This window comes from Pituophis catenifer, unplaced genomic scaffold, assembly GCF_029215685.1.
Source record: "Pituophis catenifer annectens isolate HBS135680 unplaced genomic scaffold, rPitCat1.0.hap2 SCAF_6, whole genome shotgun sequence".
Lineage (NCBI taxonomy): Eukaryota > Metazoa > Chordata > Lepidosauria > Squamata > Colubridae > Pituophis > Pituophis catenifer.
In genome coordinates this window covers 17,195,761-17,216,161 of record NW_027256886.1, presented here as the reverse complement: position 1 = coordinate 17,216,161, position 20,401 = coordinate 17,195,761, and the positions used below count along the sequence as shown (strand labels likewise).

Here is a 20,401-nt window from a genome sequence, read left to right as displayed (position 1 = left end):
TTATATAATAATATCCACTCTCATGTTTCTTAAAACTCATTTCTTTTACCTTTTTAGTGTAGGACCATCTAGAAAGAAATTTCACAGTTCCCAGATTTCTCTAAATTAGAAGTTGAAGAGCATAATGGAAGAAAAGGGAAGGTCAGACCCATAATTGTCTTATTTCATGATTTCATTTTTTCTTTCTATGTTTCAGAAGCGATTAAGCTCTACAAAATACAATATATAACTTAGACCAGACAGCAGATCTAATTCTGCACTGAAGCACCATTAGTTTAGTCATTAAGTCTTTCTCTACCTGTGACAAGAGTCTGTGGAGGTAAAAATGCTGCACATAAAATGTCGTCCTTATGCTGAGCTCCTCCTTTCCATTCCGAAGGCTGAACAAGATACTGAGTCAAATTATTTAGGCGAAAAACCGTGATCACCCTAAAGATACAAACAAGCACAAATGAAACCAGTGAATGGACCTTCTTGTTCCTCAGCTTTTTACCCCTTGGCTAAGGAGAAATAAATATAGAATAAATATACATCCCATCTCTCTCTCTCTCTCTCTCTCTCTCTCTCTCTCTCTCTCTCTCTCTCTCTCTCTCTCTCTTGAATAGTAATAGGGAAATAATATTCTGAGCTGTACCTTGTCTGCTAACTTAGTGACTGTTCTACTGAAGAATATAAAGCCTTCCTTGGGTTGGGTGTTTGCATATATATAGTTCAGTGGTGAAATTCAAATTTTTTCCCTACCGGTTCTATGGGCGTGGCTTGGTGGGGGGGGTTCTGTGACTGAGTGGGCATGGCCAACTCAACATCACTCAAGCCATGCCCACTCAATCACATGACACCCCCCCAAGCCACGCCCACAGAATCCGGTAGGAAAATTTTTTGAATTTCTCTTCTACCTATTTTCTGCCCAGGCCTGGCCTAATCTGTCAAAGGCCTCCTGCTCTCCCTTCGCCACGTGATGCATCCTTACCTTCCTCCTGTGGCTGGCTGCCAGGGAAGGCAAACCAGGGCTGAGTGGTCATCGCTGGGCTCCCACCCACCAGCCCGCATCTCGCGCCCCCTTGTCGCGAGATGCCTGCAGCTGCAGCCTCTTTTTTTCAGTGTGCCTGGAGGCGCTTCTTGCACCAAAAGATGTGGTGGCTGCAGACTTCTTGCAGTGAAAATTACTGGAGCCACTCCACTTCTTGAATGTGCTGCCGCCTCCACCCTGTTCCATGTGCCAGCCACCCACGTGCACACCGTTATCTGCTGCCGGTCAAATTTCACCCCTGATATATTAGATATATCCCTCAGGATGCAAATATCCAACCTAAGGAAGTCTTTATATTCTTCAGTAGCACAGTCACCAAGTTAGCAGACAAGGTAGACCTCAGAATATTATTTTCCTATTTCAGATGTTACATTTTTTCTATCCTGCTCTATGGAGTAGAGTGTTGGTCTCTGACAGAAAGTCACTTGAAGAGACTAATAGCATTTGAAAGGTGGGTTTACAGGCAGCTGTTATGTATAAGGTAGGTTGACAAAATCAGAAATGAGGAGGTCATAAGCTCCCTGGGGAAGCCAAGGGAAATCATCAAAAACATTAAAAAAGTGGAAGTTAGAATATTTTAGACATATGATGTGACAACCGGAAAAATACGCTATACTTCACTTAATCTTCCAGGGAAAGTTTGAAGGTAAACGAGGTCCAGGCAGAAGAAGAACATCATGGCTTCAAAAATCTAAGGGACTGGTTTGGACAAAACTCAGCAGCGCTTTTCTGTGCTGCTGTTGATAAAAATAGGATTGCCAACATTATTGCCAATGTCCGATGACGGATATGGCACAAGGAGAAGATTGATCCCCTCGGATTTTCTCTTCTTCTTTCTCCATTCCATCCACTATTGTTACAAGTTATTTTCAGCTGATATATGAATGAAATGCTACACTTTTGGAATTGAATTAATAATCAAAAGGCAGTCTGATCTGCAAGAAATGATAATGTTTTATTAACAGATATCCTTGCAACATTAAATGTGATGTTTTCATGTTTTAATTTTCCTGTCGCTTCTGTACTTTTGTTGCAGAAATTGTATGTTGCAAACCTCATTCTATATTTCTAAAAAAAAAAAATAATCTATTGTTCAGTTACATTTCTTACTGCCAAACCATAATGGAAAATCTGTCTCTAGTGCACCATGCATTGTTTCTAACCATAATAGTTGATGACAAGGATAATTATTACCCTAACCAATTTAACAGCTTTGTTAAAATCTGCTATAAAATTGATTAACTTAAAGGAAAAAGAAAACCCTTTATTTGAAAATAATAATACAGAAAAAAACAATACTTTGGATATATCCTGAAAAAATTGGTACAGTTTGTTGCTGAGGGACCAGATGATTGTATCTACCCTTCAACTCCATTGTATATATATATTTTAGGCAGCATAGAAAAGGAGAGAATGAATTATCTTTGAATTATAACTCATTTGGGCTGAATTTACAGAACATCCTAAATTATTACATATCGTATCTGGATTTGTCTCGGCAATTCAGCTATTGGGGTTTCCAAACCATGCTTTATGACTTAAATTGTTATATAAATTCACCCACTTGTGGCATACCTTATAAACCAAAGCTTATCATACCAGATTTAATCCTGAGGTTAAAGAATTAGCTTTATTATTCAGTTATAAAAGCAACAAATTCTGTTGTAGCAGCTCAAGGACTAACAAATAACAACCTGTCTTTAATTTCAGTGTTATAAAATACTATATAAAAAGAAAATGTTTAGGTGTTATACTCCCCCCAAATAATAATAATAATAATAATAATAATAATAATAATAATAATAATAATAATAATAATAATAATAATAATTTTATTTCTATACCACCCTTCTCCCGAAGGACTCAGGGCGGTGTACAGCCAATTTAAAAACACAAGACACAACAATAATTAAAAATTAAAATAATTAAATAGATTTGGCCGATTTAAAACCCCAAAAATTAAAATACCCCAATTTAAAATTATTATATTGACAGCCCTACCTGGCGGAACAACAGGGTCTTCAGTGCGCAGCGGAACACCCGGAGGTCGGAAATCTTACGTATTTCAAATAATTTGAAATGATATGAAAATTTAGTAGTGAATGAGCAAATTGTGCTACTGAATTTTGGCAGTTTGCATCAACACTATGTGAGAATTAATTAATTCTCACATTGTCAGTGAGATGCACGGTAAAGAGCAAATCTGACCATTGCAAAACAAATGATCAGTGGAAGCTTGGCCAGCCTTGTCAAATCTGGTCAGCTGAGGGAACCAGCATTGTCCAACGACATTTCTGTAGTCATGTGGCTAGTATAACATATGCTGAAGTGCATGGAATACTGTTACTTTCCCACCAAATGGTACCTATTTATCTATTTGCATTTGAATGCTTTTGAACTGCTAGGTTGGCAGGAGGTAGGGTAAGTAATAGGAGCTCACCCCATCATTCTGCACTCAGGACTCAAACCTGGGCTGGGTTTATTCTTAAATTGAAACAAATAGACCATTTTTTTTTGCTTACAGCTTCCTAATTTTCTTTAGTAAATGTTAGTCTTCATAAGTGCTTGACTTTCTTATGAATTTGCCTGAGTAATGCTAGTCCTGCCTGTTACCAGAAGATTCCACAACTTGATCTGTACCTGGCTCTGTGTTATTCACAGAGCTTTGAATATAAACCCACATTCTGAATAGATGCTGACAATTACCCAGGTTCAGTAGTAGAGTTCTTACTATTCAAGTAACCACAGTAGGTTCTGGTGGCTTGGTCATTAAGAGAAGCAGTTGCTAACTGAAAATCATGTAACCTTGACTGTGCTTACCATTTCACTCCAGCTTTCCTTTGCTTTGCACAGTGTCATACCCTAACCCTAATCCATCAGAAGGATATGGCCCCAAACAATCTGGGAAGCTCAAAAAACAGGGAAGATTTCCAGAACTTGATTCATGAGGAAGCCAAGAAAAAGAGCAAATTTTACAGCCCCTTATCTCTCTTCCCCTTTGGAATGCTCACCCTGGCTCTGGGATAATTAGCAAGAACAGGGCTGATGTTTGTATTTACATTATTGGAGAGGAAGGGATTACAAGAGAGTAAACAGACACACAATGGGGAATAGAGATTGAAAGGAATGTACTTGTGCTGCTATTTGCCTAGAGCACTTCTGTTGTGAGCCATGAACCACTAAGGAGGCAAACTAAAGTATTTAGCATGAAACTGATTTCAGTCTTGTCAGTGTCAGGCAGCAGAGACAGCTGGGCTCTAATCAACTAATTAAGGTCACAGCTGAGCTTGTTAACTTGCAGTCAGCACTTTCTAGGAGGTGCTTCAGAGAAAAGCAGCTCAGGAAGAGATAGCTTGTTTGGTCAATCTGTCCATTCTTGCGATGAGGTAGATGAATTTTATATTTAGGTTTCAATTTCTTCAGTTTGCTTAAAGGGAAGCAGGGGGCAGGCATTCAGAACAAATTTCCTGTTGCATGCCTAAAATCCCTGGCTGCTAAGCTTTAGATGGATGCAACAGATTTTATCTCAGTTTCAAGAAAGAGAAGGAACGTTTGGGAATTCACACTTTGAATCTTCAGAGTAATCTCAGCTGAGAAGTTTATCCTGAAATAAGACAATGACAGACCACACCCAAATTGCTACCAAAAAAACTACATGGATGTGCCCATGATGTTACCAGAACTGAATTCAATTTGAGGGAGATAAATTGGTCTTCATCACCACTAGTTTTTTTCTGTACTGTATTCTGCAGTTGAATCAGTACAATGTGTAGTACTTTCCACGCTCTCTATAACCCAAATCTATATTTTCCCATTCTTTATTTGGTTATATCAGAATCAAATGAAGAACAGGAGTTTTTGCAGAAAAAGAACATCAGTTTCATGAGACTGCTTAGAAAATAGAGATTTTCAAACGTAGGCTGAGATCCTTTAATCCTGTCTAATCTAGAGTTTATAAACACATAACACTTATCCCTGGCTAAAGCAGGCTTTGTACAGCATGCAGCACAGACACATTTTATTCTGCTTAAATGTATTTACATTGATTTTCTATTTCCTTCGCCAATAACATTTGTTCAGTAGAAAAGCTAAAAAGCTGCTGAGTGCAGATCAGCCAAACTAAGACTTTAGAGAAGGAGACTCAGATTCAGTTATAACAATTACTATCTTGTTAAGACTTTTTTAAAGCACAAAAATACAATGCAACTGATTTACAGACTGCAAGTTTCTAAGCCCATTAAAAGCGGATGTACAATTTATTGTTGCTTTTCATGATGAGGAGCATCTTTATAGTGCCAGGATGTCAGTTTAATTATCAACATGAGGACTGATGTTTAAAGACCTGAGAGATCTCTAGAAGGACATTTTTGTAAATTGCCAGACAGAAAGGCATCAGGTCACTAACAGAACAAATTTATTCCTGGAACACATTGAATTCTTGAAAGTTGCTAATAGTGTAGAATATCTTTCTCAAATTTAACACTCTAAAGATATGATGAACTGGACTTCCCTAAATTCCCAAGCCACTATTTCTCATCATTGGTAACTTTGAGATGGGTGGGACTGCAACTCCCAGAATTCCCCAGCCAGCAAGTCCACCCATCTTAAAATTTGCAAGGTTGAGAAAAAGCACCAGAGGTAATGCAGTGAAAGACATACAGCCTGGGACCTCTGAGAGTTTTAGTCCCAGATATAGTGAGGATATCAGATTTAGAAAGATTGTTGTTGGCAATTCTACATATATTGTGATTGTGTAAAACCTTAATAATTATTTGTCACTAAGAACATTTTGTGATCCAAGCCTTCTGAACATATGCAGCCCATTCATGTGTCTATGTTCTGGATAAATGGGCAGATTATTGTGCAACTAAGTGGTGACTAAATTATGTATCACACAGAAATGTCTTGTTTTATTGTTCAAAGAAGTCTCCCCATTTTTGTTATCCATTGCATTCCTATTTTGTAGTTATTATTGTTTCAAGCTTTGCATCAGTACCAATAGTGGAGAATATTTATAGCTCAGGGTTGAACTGTGAAGTCCTTGGTGCTCTTTGGGCTTGGTTGTTCCATTGCAGAGGTTTCAATACCCACCTAGGTAACATCATCAGTTCTAGAAGGGAAGGGAATTTGTTCTCTGTTTATCTACAAGTCAGTGTTGGTAGGAGTGTTCTTGGTTGCTCCTTGATAACTGTTATTTACTAAGTTGGTAGTTTCTCTGCTTATTTGGGTATTGATTGCTGGCTAGGAGGTGTTGCGGCCTTTTATCTTTTTGATTGTCTGTTTTGAATGAAATGTATATGTTGTTTATTTTATCTATCCTTAATTTATAGCAGAGGTGTCAAACTCCTGGCCCATGGGCTGGATGCATCACACACTGGCCACGCCCATATCCAGTTTAGTGAAGGAGGAAAAAGTCCCGATACGTCATGTAACACTGCCGTGATGATGTGAGTTTGACACTCCTGCTTTATAGCATTCAAAAGAGATAATCAAAAAGCTAAAAAAACACAAGATATAAACTTCTAGCACTGATGATGTTACCAAGTTGGGTAATGAAATGTCTGCAAGAAAACAAGCTCACAGAGCACCAAGGACTCACACTTTGAATCAATGTTTCTCAACTTGGTGGCTTTGGTGGCGCAGCAGACTAAAGCATTGTTAAGTAACACCAGCTGCCTGCAATTACTGCAAGTTCAAATCTCACCAGGCTCAAGGTTACTCAGCCTTCCATCCTTTCGAGGTAGGTAAAATGAGGACCCGGTTTGTGGGGGCAATAAGCTGACTTTGTATAAAAAAAGAACACCGCTTAGGGGTGGCCCAGAAGCCCTACTAAGCAGGTATATACAAAAGTATGAAGGCTATTGCTTAACGCATTGTAAGCCGCCCTGAGTCTCCGGAAAAGGGCGGCATATAAATCGAATCAATAAATAAATAAACTTTGGCAACTTTAAGAGGTGTGGATTCCACCTGGCTGGGGAATTTGGGAGTTGAGTCCACACATTTTAAAATTGCTAAGGTTGGAAATACTTATTTAGAGTAAGGAAAGTATTTATTTTAACACTTGTCGGGATACGTTTTTGCAACGATATTACCTTCAGTTTTGACTTTCCTACTTGGAATTATTTCACTACTGTACTTCTGTTTTATACATAACTCTATACATCGTCCAGAAAGATGGATTAATAAGACTTTTTTTTTTTACAGCTGGCTAAATATTATCACTGGCTAAATTGAGATTACCATTAAAAATACATTGAAGGCAGATTTAATTTACCAGATTTCCAACCATATAATTCTTTTTTTAACATTTATATTGTTTTGGGACAACACCTTTTATGAATATTTCCTCCCTTTTATGTCCACCCATAAAAGGTGAGACAACACCTTTTATGAATATACTGTATAACATCTTAGAAATCTTGAAAGTTTTAAAATTCAAGCATATTAAAGAGAGGGTGTATTTTTCAATCTTGAATATATTGTTATTCATAGGTAAGTGGTTACATTTGATCCCAAACTATATGAAAATATGATTAGAATAGAATAACCCTGATTTGAAAATTAGGGGGAAGATGCTTTACTGGAATGGTTTGGCCAAACATGGGATCATTATTTTGAATCAGTTGGTTTTTAAAGACTGTTTCAAAGACTTCAGGACATTGTGATTTGCCTACAACATTCAATGTTGGCAATGCTTACAATCAGTGGTGAAATCCAAATTTTTTTACTACCAGTTCTGTGGGAGTGGCTTGGTGGGCCTGGTGTGCTTGGTGGGCATGTCAGGGGAAGAATACTGCAAAATCTCCATTCCCACCCCACTCCAGGGGAAGGATACTGCAAAATCCCCATTCCCTCCCCACTCTTGGGGGAAGGATATTGCAAAATCTGCATTCCCAAGCCAATCTGGGGCCAGCCAGAGATGGTATTTGCCAGTTCTCCGAACTACTCAAAGTTTCCGCTACCGGTTCTCCAGAACCTGCTGGATTTCACCCCTGCTTACAACTGAAACAGTACTAACTTAACATTATAGCCTGCAAATATAAAATAAATTCATGCTTTAAGAATAAAATTACTCTATGAAAAAATATTTGTGCTTTTGGGTCCTTCAAAAAATGTTTGAAGAATGTTGATGAGATGAGACAGATCTTGTCAAAGCAAAATTCAAACATTATGGAGCAGCATTCTGTGTTATATCTCATTTGTATTAGGAAGTTGAAGGAACGTGGTGGCTCACATGGCTTGGACACCTGGCTGACAATCAGCAGGCTCGCATTTGAGACCCGGTTGCTGTTGAGACAGGTGAGCTACAGTCTCATGCTCCAGCTCCTGCCAACCCAGCAGTTCAAAAGCAAGCAACTATGAGTAAATAAATGGGTACCATTTAACATGAAAGGAACCCCCAACTGAGTATCCCCCAGGCCATGGTGATGTCACTCTTCAATCTTTTCAACCTGGAAGAGTTTCAGCTCCTGACATGACTATAATAGGAGGAGGAGGAGGAAGTTTCCCTAACAACTGAAATATCTTTTCAAGTGGCATGAGAGCTTTCTATAGAAAGGAGGAATACCTTTATTTATATGTCTGCAGATTCAAATTATTGTTTTCTCTTGCAAATCGTGAGAACTGTCTGAGAAGGCATAACTATATTCCCACGTGCTGAATGATGGCATAGTTGGCTGTTTAATTCAGTTTTGATTTCAGTGTATACATTTTTGAGCCTATGAAATAAACAGGTCTTAACTCAAAGGAGACTTATACCCTTAAATCAATTTATTTCATCCAAATCTCCAGATGTGCAGCCTAATTTTGCAATGATTATTATAGAGGAAGTACTTGTATGTGTTATTGGAACGTTCAAGTATATTGACAGAAGTGTTTCTAATTAAAGCCTAACATAATTTTTTCTTTAGCATCTGCAAAGCTCATGGGTATAGAAGCTAAGGATTTATAAAAACAAGCAACATTCTGAGAGAGGGAGAAAGAGAGAAAGTAAACCTAGCAAATTGCCATGTACAGTATTATTGCATGCACCCTATAATGATCTCTGCCATATGTATATGGGAGGGAGCATACTGCTTCCCTTTCGCCTTTCAGCTCCAGTCCAGGAGCCCTCAAGCAGTCGCATTCACGACAAACCATTTTATACCAAATTTATATTTGCTGATAAAGAAATACAGGGAGACTAGTATAGATCTATTTCAAGCTATTTAGCTCTCATCAGCTCCTAGATTGGAGCTGAAAGGCGAAATGGAAGCAGTATGCTTCCTCCCATATTGGGGTAGACCAGGTGCTTTGGCAGAAAAACACTTAATCTCTCCCCTGGCTCAAGATGATAAAGGAAGGAGAACTTGTGGCTCAGAGGTTAATACAACTGCCTAATATGCAGGCAGCCCAAGTAAGGGTATCTTGTTTTAATCTCATATGTTTTTCTTCTCCACAGAAAGCAACAAAGGCTAATGGAAGAAGTTATTATAGCTATCAGTGGCAACCTGTAGTAGAATAGAGAATGCAGAATGGTATTATAGGTTATGGCATATGATTTGGACATATTCAGTACAGGTAGCCCTTGACTTGATGAGACACAGTGGTGCAGTGGTTAGAGTGCAGTACTGAAGGCTACTTCTACTGCCTGCTGGTTGCCTACAATTTGGCAGTTCAAATCTCACCAGGCTCAAGGTTGACTCAGCCTTCCATCCTTCCGAAGTAGGTAAAATGAGGACTCAGATTGTTGGGGAAAATATGCTGACTCTGTAAACCGTTTAAAGAGGGCTGTAAAGCACTGTAAAGCAGTGTATAAGTCTAAGTGCTATTGCTATTGACTTATGACCACAATTGGGATCAGAATTTCCATCGTTAAAGCAGTTGTTAAATGAATTGCATCCAATTTTATGATCTTTTTTTTTTTTTTGCTATACTTGAGTGAATTGCTGAAGTTCTTAGGTGAATCAGGGTGTCATTCAGCAAACCTGGCTTACTCCATTGACTTTATCTGCTGGAGGATGGTTGGGAAGGTCACAGATGGTGGTCAGATGACCCCGTAGTGCTGCAACTATTGTAAATACCTGTTCATTGCCATCAAGTGTTCAGATTTTGATCACATGACTATGGGGATGCTTCAATGGTTGTAAATGTGAAGACTGATTGTAAGCCATTTTCAGTGTCACTATAACTTCAAATAGTCACTAAACAAACGGTTGTAAAAATTTTGGGGTCCTCTATGCTCTGAGTCATCATGTTCTAATTCTCATTAAATAAATAACATTAGCAAGTGGGATGCAGGAAGTGGGTCTTCTCTATCATGGCATCTGCTGTCTGAAACAATATTATCTCTGAGATTTATATGTCCCTCACCCCCACTCTGTTTAAATTAGCCTTTAAAAATGTCATAAAGAAATAAAGAAATCTCTGCCCTACTACAGTATCTATGGAGAGGTCTAAAATGTTCTGTACGTATACATCAGTGTAGCATACAAACATGAGGATTAACTTAAATCAAACTGTTTAACAATTTTATGCTATTATTTCCATCCTGGCCTTGTGTAGAGTAGAAAGAAAATGACCTTGGGAGAAACAGGCCTGGAATTATTTTGTATTTATTTAAAAGATTTATATGGCCACTAATCTTAAGCAATTCTTGGTTTACAACATTATTATCAGGTAAAAGAGGCTGAAACACTTTTTAATCTTTTTTTTTAATTAAGCATGTCTCAATAAAAGTATTTTAATCTTTCTGCAGAGTGGATTTCATGGTCTGGTCTATTTAGTAGGGCTAACACCTAATGATCTTAAAGAAGTTTATGATTACAACCAGTGGTGGGATTCAGCCGGTTCGAGCCAGTTTATGTGAACCGGTAGTTAAATTGCTGGCTGGCCCCGCCCCACCCTGCCCCTTCCCCATGCACCCCATTTTGTCTCACAGATAAGTGCAGGGAGGTCTCTTAGGCCCACAATGGGGCATGAGGGGGGCAGCACCCCCCACGGCCCATATTTGCTCCCAGGAGGCTTCAGGGATGCCTCCTAGGCCCAAAATGGGGCACGGGGAGCAGCGTGTCCCCCCCCGTGGCCCTTTTTTGTTCCCAGGGGGTTCAGGATGTTGAGTGCTGCCTGTCACACACTCTGGCCACGCGCGCCCTGGCCACGCCCACTCAGCCGGTCATTAGGGCAGAGAACCGGTTGTTAAATTATTTGAATCCAACCACTGATTAAACCCCAAGAATTCACTAGAAATTTTGGAAGCTGTGACTCCATCATAACATAAATGGTTCCAGGGAGTCACTTCTGCTCTGAGCAGCTTGAATTTTTAGCCTTAGCAAACAAAAGAGGGTGTTCTACATGAATTTTAAGTGGTTCTTACAATACGCTTCAGCATAGGATTCAAATCATTGCATTTAAATAAAGAATATGTCTCTGCCTGTGTGTGTGTACACAAACACACTCTCTTTCATCTCGCCAAAGGGTTTAAGAGATTGAAGGAAAAAATGTAAACGCAACAAATCCTTTCATAATGCATTCCTTTGTTTTGAAAGCCTAGCCTATCTTGAATACACTCCGGAAGGTGGTTTTTTTTTTTTTTTTTTGCTTTTTGCTCTTGCAAAAACCTTGAAAAGAAACTTGCTGAACTTCCTGTTGAAAACTGAAGTGCTTTATTTGATCAAGACAGATGAGAGCTGCTTCTACTATGCTACACCACTGAATGCATCTTTTCTTGATTTCCATTATCAAGTAGTTCTTGAATTACTGGGACAGACTATTAGCAGATAATGGGTTATCACCCATTAATGGAAGCAAAAGGTGCACTAGTACAGTTTTCTACATTATAGGTTTATATTTATAGTCCCTTTTAAGTAGAATACTCTTCACAGTACCTGTCCCATCCTAGGACCAAGATAGTCCAGCTTAGCACCAAAATCTGAGAAATTTCAACTGTTTGATCCCTTCCAGCATTGAGCTTATGATGGCAATATCCATTGAAATCCCAGACCTGAAAATATGGGAAAGAATCAGGATATCTGATTTATACTATTTTTTAAAATAATAATAATAATACTGAAAAATAATAATAAGTAATAATAGGATGGAGACTTTAATACTAAGTTTAACATTTTTCATATTACAAAACAATTCAGTGCACTTTACAACTTCTTATCAATATTATCAACAGTACAGTATAAGCATTTGTATGTTCATACATATATTACAAATCGTATTTAACACTATTTTTTTTATTTTGAAAATTTTAATTTACTTTAATTACCATAGGATCATCAGCCTCTAGCTTTTACACTATATATATCATTGTATTCAACTTTAATTTGTATTCTATGATTTATTGTTTTCAATAATGAAACAATTAAATTAGAAAATGGAAAAAATTAGTATATCAAAACCATAGAGGAAAATGTTTCTTGGTAACTTCAAAAATCATGTTAAAAATCTTAAAACTACATAATCCATGTGTTCGGAAGGAAAGAACATGACTGATGGGGAACCAATGTTATAAACCTTTTTAAACTTTAAAGATCTTACAATTGCAGCTAATTTATTGTACAATACCAACTTAATGTTATACTAACCAACCAAAGGTTAAGTAAAGCACAGCTAGTTTCCATCTACTGCTTGTATTATAATCATTTGGAAATTTTTGGCAAAATTCAAACTAATAAACCCATTCTTCATTCTTGATTACATCAGAAGACAGAGCTTGAAACACTCTATATGTCTATCTGTAGCATCAATCAAAAACTTGTCTTAAATGTGAAATGTAGTATTTTTTTCATCTGACTTGAGAGACACACTCACCTACTCACTGATTTTTTGGCTCATACAAATGAATTAAAATTACTTCTCCCTTTACAAACCCATATCATGCTCAAAAGTGTTTTATCCTCCTCTGTGACGTATATTTATAAATCACAATTTTGCTCCTTCTTTTATGATTTCTTTTATTTCTTCCTTAGAATTCTCTGTTACTGCTCTACTTATTAACCTGGAAATCCTGTTTGCTATGCATCTCTGAATTCACAATTCCCCTGGGCTTAAGTTCAACTCCTGCTATGTTTCTTTGCTCTTCCAAACATAGCACAAAAGCTAAATTTTGTAGAGAAAATTTGAAGGGAAACCCAGCTTCTAGTTTAGTTGCCGGGTCCCAATTAGAGGTGTATATTATGGGAATAAAGCCATTAATACCCCCATTTCTTCAAAAGTAAGACCTACCCTGAAAATAAGCCCTAGCCTCATTGTTAATGTACTCCTAATATTAAGTCCTACCCCAAAAATAAGCCCTAGTTAAGGTCATCAGCGGGGGGGCATGGCCAGCAACAGAGGCAGCTAGGGTGGAGGAGTCGACAGTGTCCAGCAGCAGCTAGCAGGTGAGTTGATCACATGTCCAAACAGCAGGTGGCGGCAGAAGTGGGTGGGAGGCATGTGATCCAGACATGTGTGGGATGCAGGAAAGCTGAGAGTCAGGCCAGAAGAGGCAGGTGGCCTCCGGAGTCTTGTCTTCACATGGCAGAACTGGCAACAGATGGAGGTAGACGTGTGGGGAGGGAAGGCAAGTGATCCCGATGTACCACACGGACTGCGGGAATGCCAAGAGATGTAAAGACAAGCCTCCCATGGCCAGCTGCCCACTCTATCCCACCATCTCTTAGCTTGCCTGCTCCGTTGCAGCCACAAGCAAGCAGAAGAAGTGGGCTTGCAGCCACGCGGGATTCTGCTGGACGGAGCTGCCAGAGCCGCCATCACGAGGTAAGGCAGGTGTCAGGGAATGGATGGCCTGGCTGCGAGGCCCTGAGGTAAGCCAGTACGGGTCACATGGGGCAACTCAATGCTGCTGTCCTGCCGCAGCGGCACTGGGGCACCGCACGGCCTCCTGCCCCATTGCAGTCATGAGCAAGCAGAAGAAGTGGGCCTCCCATATATGGAAAAAAATAAGACATCCCCAAAAATAAGCCCTAGTGCTTATTTTGGCATCCAAGAAATATAAGACCTGGTCCTATTTTCGGGAAAACACGGGTAGTATCTAAGTAGTGACTTTAATGTCCAAATGAATATGTATCTTTTATTAAATATAAATATATAAATAAAGACTTCCATACTTGTACCTATGATGAGGGTAGGAAAGTAAGAAGGAAACAAGTATTCTATATGTAAAGGAGAGTATCTGAAAAACTTTTAATCAGAGGTAAGAAAAGCAGAGACTCAAAGAAGAACCAAGAGAGGGGCTATTATTTGCTATTTCTAAGCCCAATGTCTCTAGGGATCAATAAAATAAAATTGTAAATAACTGATCTGAAGCTGCAGATGATGGGATTCATTCATTGTACTAAATTATGAGTAGGCCAGTTCAGTTGCGGAATACCAGACTATATGGATCTGTTTATTGTATATTTGTATATTGTGATTTAAAACACAGCATGTGTGAGCTCAATGAACTTTCACTTCTTTAAGAAATCATAATATAGCACAATTTAGAATTCCTTGGAACACAGTCTTGATCTATGCAAAGGACTATGTTTACACAAGACACTTAACATGCTTACTAAGTTAATCCATTTGGGGGTTTGTACTGTATATTGAACTACAAATTAAGCACTTGAGCAGGGTTTTGACATGTCAAAGAAAGTCTGATCAACTTTGGGGCAAATCAGGTTGGTCTGTTGTGCAAATGTATCTGCTTGAACTTTAGCTGATATTTTTAAGTGTGCCAGAAGAACATATTCAAAAGTATTTTTCTTGACTGTATCCCAATTCCAGAATTTAAATGCTTTCTCATCCTAACTTCCATGTGAGGAGAAAAGTGACCCTAAATCATGAATAATAATAATAATAAAAAAGCAGGACAACATACATTTATAAGGTAAAGAAGAAACCAGAAGGAACAGAAGCAGAAATTAAACACAGTCTGAAGAAAAGCAGTCACTCTTCCAGTCTACTTGGAAGCACAGAATAGGATTATTAACACTTTATTTCTCCAGTTAAAATAATAAAGAATATTATTATTATTATTGTTTAACTAAAAGTATTGGCTATTTTTATAATAAGTACCACGTCAAGTTCCTCTAGTGGAATTTCTTAGTGGTGGATACTCAAGCTACCCCTCTGATAATATGAAATGGTTCAGCCCACTTCATTTCCCCCCCACTTTTTTTTAAAATAGACATAGTGGGTACCTTGATGATTCCATCTGTGCCCCCAGTGAAGAGCCGGGTCTCAGTCCCGTCAAGAGCCATAGTACTGATCTCTGCATTGCCATGACAACCAGTAAACTCTTTGATTTTCTGCCCAGTATCAATCAACCAGAAGATAACTGTAGATCCAGTATCTGAGCTGATTACCTAAGGAAAAGGAGGAGAGAAAAGTCACTTAAATTAAAACCTTGCTGACATGCTCTGCTTCCAAATACCTGTATTATAATAAACTAATACATATGCAGCCTACTAAGTATCAATTTGAAATGCAAATCAGTGCTGATTTTCTCACCTGTCTTCCAAATCATAAAGTTTGTCGGTTGATTTTGATCCTATGCTAAAAGCCTTTCTTCACAGCAAGCTTTATTTAACTGATGAGTAATGATGTAGTTACCATTCAACAAAGAAAAGAGGTGACTTGTTCTTACTGCACATACTATTTTAATCCAGACAGGGACAATGTGTCTTTAGCAATGAAAATTGCAATCTTTTTCAAACAAAATAAAATAAATCTAAGGTTGCAGTAGACAAAGAGGAAAAGCTTTGTGATATACAGGTAATAAATACCAGCCTTCCTTATGTCAGCAAACTGCTCCATATATAAAGCATTAAGGGAATGTCTCTGAATGCATTAGCTTGCAACATCAGTATTATCCATTTATTTTTAACAGCATATTGGCATTTATTTTCACTGTACATTGGAAAAAGGGCCATTTGGATAAATCATGACATATGACACACACAGAAACACACACACAGACACGGAAAAAAAACCCTTGGTAAAATGTGTGTTGTGATTTCAGAATGCAACTCCAATTTTTTATAAGTCAGCGAGCCATTCCCATGAGTACCAATAGATTATGTTTAATATTTATGAAAGATTTACATGCAGGTAAAACCTACTAGTTATGCTCTAAGTAAAATATAGTTCTCTCTTGCCTATTATAATTTTGTGTGGGGTTTTTTTCCACACTGCCCAATCACTTTCCCGGGGGATGCCAGACCAATTAGATTAGTGCTCTTCATTTGTGTTCCTCAGCATACTCATTCCAAATCTGCATATAATTTATATTCATCATGTTTGCTAGCCATTGCTCTGGCTACCATAGTTACATTCTGTGAATATATCCAATCCCCTTTTAAAATAATTCAAGTTCACATTCTCAAGAAAATGGCATACCTAGTTGATGTTAGCTAACCTCAAAAAAGCTGAGTAGACCTGGTTAGTATCTGAGTAGGAATGTCAGGACTGCCATCCTGGTACGCTATGCATTGCCTGTTGTCAGTCTGCCATACTTGATGGGGAGGGGAGCTGTGGGGTGGGATAAGGAGAGGAGTAGCATGAATGGAATTGAAATTAAGCATTGGACCATCCCATGAGAGCAGTCAGCCATTCCAGGGTCATGTAGTGGAATGCAGAACCATCCAGCCTCCAAAGACAGGGAATGTTATGCAAATAATTTGTTAGCACCTAACTGGACACTCACTAATAACTGGTGGGGGAGGGTAGGAGGCAGGAACCAGAGAAAAGTTAACCGTATGCTTTGGGCATGAAAACTTCAGATCCAGCTTTGCTTGGCTTTAGTAAAGTATTGTTCTGACCCAGCTCCCCAAACATGACAAACCGTCTGAAGCAGGGGTGAAATCCATCAGGTTCTGACAGGTTCTGGAGAACCAGTAGTGGAAATTTTGAGCAGCTTGGAGAACCGGCAGCAGAAATTTTGAGTAGTTCGGAGAACCGGCTATTACCACCTCTGCCTGGCCCCAGTGTGGGGTGGGAATAGAGATTTTCCAATATCCTTCCCCCGGGAGTGGGGAGAGAATGGAGATTTTGCGGCATCCTTCCCTGGAGTGGGGTGGGAATGGAGATTTTGCAGTATCCTTCCCCTGCCACGCCCACAGGACCAGTAGTAAAACAATTTGGATTTCACCACTGGCCTGAAGTGAACTCAAAAGATTCCTTTATTAGGAGTGCTGACAGCCCCAGCAAAAAGTTTCTCTCTCAACGCAGGCTAACAAGTCCATCTGGCCAGAAGATGAATAGTTGTCTGCCACATCTTTTCATCTCCAACCCCTGCCTTTTATCCCAAGAGCTAGGGTGGGGCCTCGCTAGCAGCGGTGGCTCTTCCTTCCCCAGGATCAACCCAGGGCTTTCCACTGCTCTCCTCTTCTCTGCCTTCTGTGCGGCTGCGCGTCAGGCACTGGACCCAGCTGTTCCTCCTCTTCTTCATCAACCACCTCCAAATCTGGGGGCTGTTGACTCTCCATCTGAGGGCTGACGGATGGCCCAGGCTCCACCTCCTTTCCCTCTTCCCCCTCGGAGCTCTTAGGTTGCCTTGATGCCTTGATGCTGACCCTGACTCCCACGCTTCCTCCTCCTCTGATTCAGCTGCTGCAGGGGCCGGCGGCTGATAGGCCACAACAAGTATAGTTTGGGCTAAACATGGGCTTGAAAGTCTTTCTTTTCTAACTGAACCAATTGTGACGGCTGACAGGGAGACTCCCAGTATGTCTTCTGTGAGAGTTTCCTAATAAAGACTGACGATTAAATCACAGTTCTCCAAGAAGTTGAAGCATAGCCCAGTTCCTCTTAGATGGCTTGGCTTGGACAGAAAGGAATCTGTATTGCAGACAAGCATGAAGCTATTTGAAACAAGTGATTGCTCAGTGTGAGTGGCAAAGTGAAGATGACTGTTACATCCCTGGTGATTTACATGTATTGCTTCTTTTTCTCACCTTTCCTGGAAACGAATAGATTCTTGATATGGACGGGTGTCTTAAAGCTGCAGTAGCTGCAATTTCTAGCCTGAGTCTCAGCAAACTGCTCCGTATTTATGGCATGAAAGGGATTCATACTCTGAATCCTCACAGTACAGGCAGTCCTCAACTTACAACAGGTCATCTAGTAACCGTTCAAAGTTACAACAGTGCTGAAAAAAAAAAGACTTATGACCATTTTTCAAACTTACAGCATCCCCATGGTTACATGATCAAAATTCAGATACTTGGCAACTGACTCATCTTTATGACGGTCCCAGGGTCAGGCGATCACCTTTTGCGATCTTCTGACAAGCAAAGTCAAGGGGAAAGCCAGATTCACTTAAAAACCATGTTACTAACTTAACAACTGCAGTGATTGTCCCAAAGGTGCTTTTTCAAGAGTCAACTGGACTTCTCTGAAGAGCTGAAGAAGCTTCTTGGATGAGAAGTGAAACGTCTTCAAAGAAAAACAAGGAAGTCCAGTTGCCTCTTGAAAAAGCACCTTCGGGACAACCATGACCTGGATGACTGAGAATCTCCATTGATATATTTTATCTGTGTCTGATTCATTACATTTATATATCCTCCTTGCATTTTGAATATCTCAACGAGGCAAATCTAATGCTTCCTCCTTCTATTGTATGGTTATAGAGACTAATTTGATCCTGAATTTAATAACTGCAGCAAGATTGTTGGTGGTGCAGTATTGGAAGAAGGAAGATTTGCCTACTATTCAAGAATGGATATTAAAAGTAGAAAACTTAGCAGAGATGGCAAAGATCTCAGCATATTTGAAGGACTATTCAAATGAGAAATATATGATAGAATGGAGAAGATGGATAGATTATATTCAAAGTAAATATCGGATTAAAAAATTTCAAATAGCTTACGAATAGATAGAGAGATTTTATTATGTATTCAAATTTAGTTTGGTAAATGCGGAGTTAAAGTATTAGAGGGTTGTAAGAGGTTATAATTAATTAGACTATGTTAGATTATGATTGTTGAATGTTATGCCCTGTATTTTGCTCTGGGAAGTAGGGAGGGGGGTGAGTGGGAGGGGGAGAGTTGGGGAGGGTGGAAGGAAGCGGGGGGGATATATATGTAAACTTTTAAAACTTTTCAATAAAATTAAAAAAAAGCACCTTTGGGACAACCAAGACCTGGATGACTGAGAATCTCCATAGACAACTGCAGTGATTCATTTAACAACTGTGGCAAGGAAGTTCGTAAAATGGGGCAAAACTCACTTAACAATTGTCTCACTTAGCCACAGAAATTTTGGCCTCAATTGTGATCATAAATTGAGGACTACCTATATTCTCAGCTGACAAATATCCTGACATAAGGCAATGACAAATAACTTGCAAATCGCAAATGAGAAAACTCCATGGATGGGCCCATGATATCATCAGACTTGAATTCATATTTGAGGGAGATAAATTAACCTCCATTACCATTATTTATTCTGTACTGTCTGCACTTGACCCGGTTCAATGTGAAATACTTTCCATTAAAATATGACAATGAAATCATGCCAGTTTTATTTTTAACAATCATGCCAATTTTTTCTAATGGTGTCTTATACCGTACCAGGAAAGACAGAGAGCTTTTCCTCTATAGATGGGTTTTATTCATCCTTAATTCTGAATAGATTTAAAGTGAATTAGTCCATCTATTTTGTTTGAAGTTCATATTGCTTAAAATAAATATCGTCTACCAAATCATCTCCCAAGCATTTCTTCATTTTGTTTGGTAGACAGATTATATTGGGTAGACGTATATAGCAGGGGTGAAATGCTCCCAGTTCAGCGGCGGGTGGTTCAGAGAACCAGTAGCAAAAATCCCTGCACCCCCCCCCCCCCATGCCCAGCTGAGCCACGCAATCATCAGAGGCTGGTTTTTTTTACTTTTAAAAGCATGTTTTCTACAACCTCTTCGGCCAAGGCTTTTAAAAGCATTTTTTAATGCAACCTCTTAAGGTTGTAGAAAACATGCTTTTAAAAGTAAAAAAGAAAAAAGTTGGCCATGCCCACCCAGTCACATTACCCCCCCCCACCAAGCCACGCCCACAGAACCAGTAGTAACAAATTTTAGATTTCACCCCTGGTGTATAGTCATAAACTCAATAAAATAATATAATACATTTATTATTTTCACTAGGAAGGTGTACTGTTTATATTTGACATATTTATCGATGCTATCATATTCTGTAATCAGATATATTTGGGCTGAACTGGTAAATCAAAGGTCAGACTGAAGCTATTTACCTGTAAGTAAAGTAAGTTTGCTACTTTTCAATATTAATAATTAAACGGATTTTCCTTGTAAAGAAATGAGAAGTTGCAAACATATTTGTGTTAAATTATGTTTTTCTAAAGTCCTGGAAGCATAATTATAAATAGCACCCATGAAGAATTTT

At 38.9% G+C, this 20,401-nt stretch overlaps 1 protein-coding gene across 1 annotated transcript in view; it reads right to left on the bottom strand.

The window, feature by feature from the left end:
- Positions 1 to 20,401, bottom strand: part of WDR49 (WD repeat domain 49) — a 121,827-nt gene that overhangs the window by 46,987 nt on the left and 54,439 nt on the right. The window contains exons 8-10 of the mRNA XM_070945955.1: positions 15,202 to 15,366; positions 11,896 to 12,011; positions 299 to 429 (exon numbers count right to left, since the gene is read on the bottom strand). Coding sequence (XP_070802056.1) covers positions 299 to 429; positions 11,896 to 12,011; positions 15,202 to 15,366 — 412 coding nt within the window. The remainder of the gene's footprint in view (positions 1 to 298; positions 430 to 11,895; positions 12,012 to 15,201; positions 15,367 to 20,401) is intronic.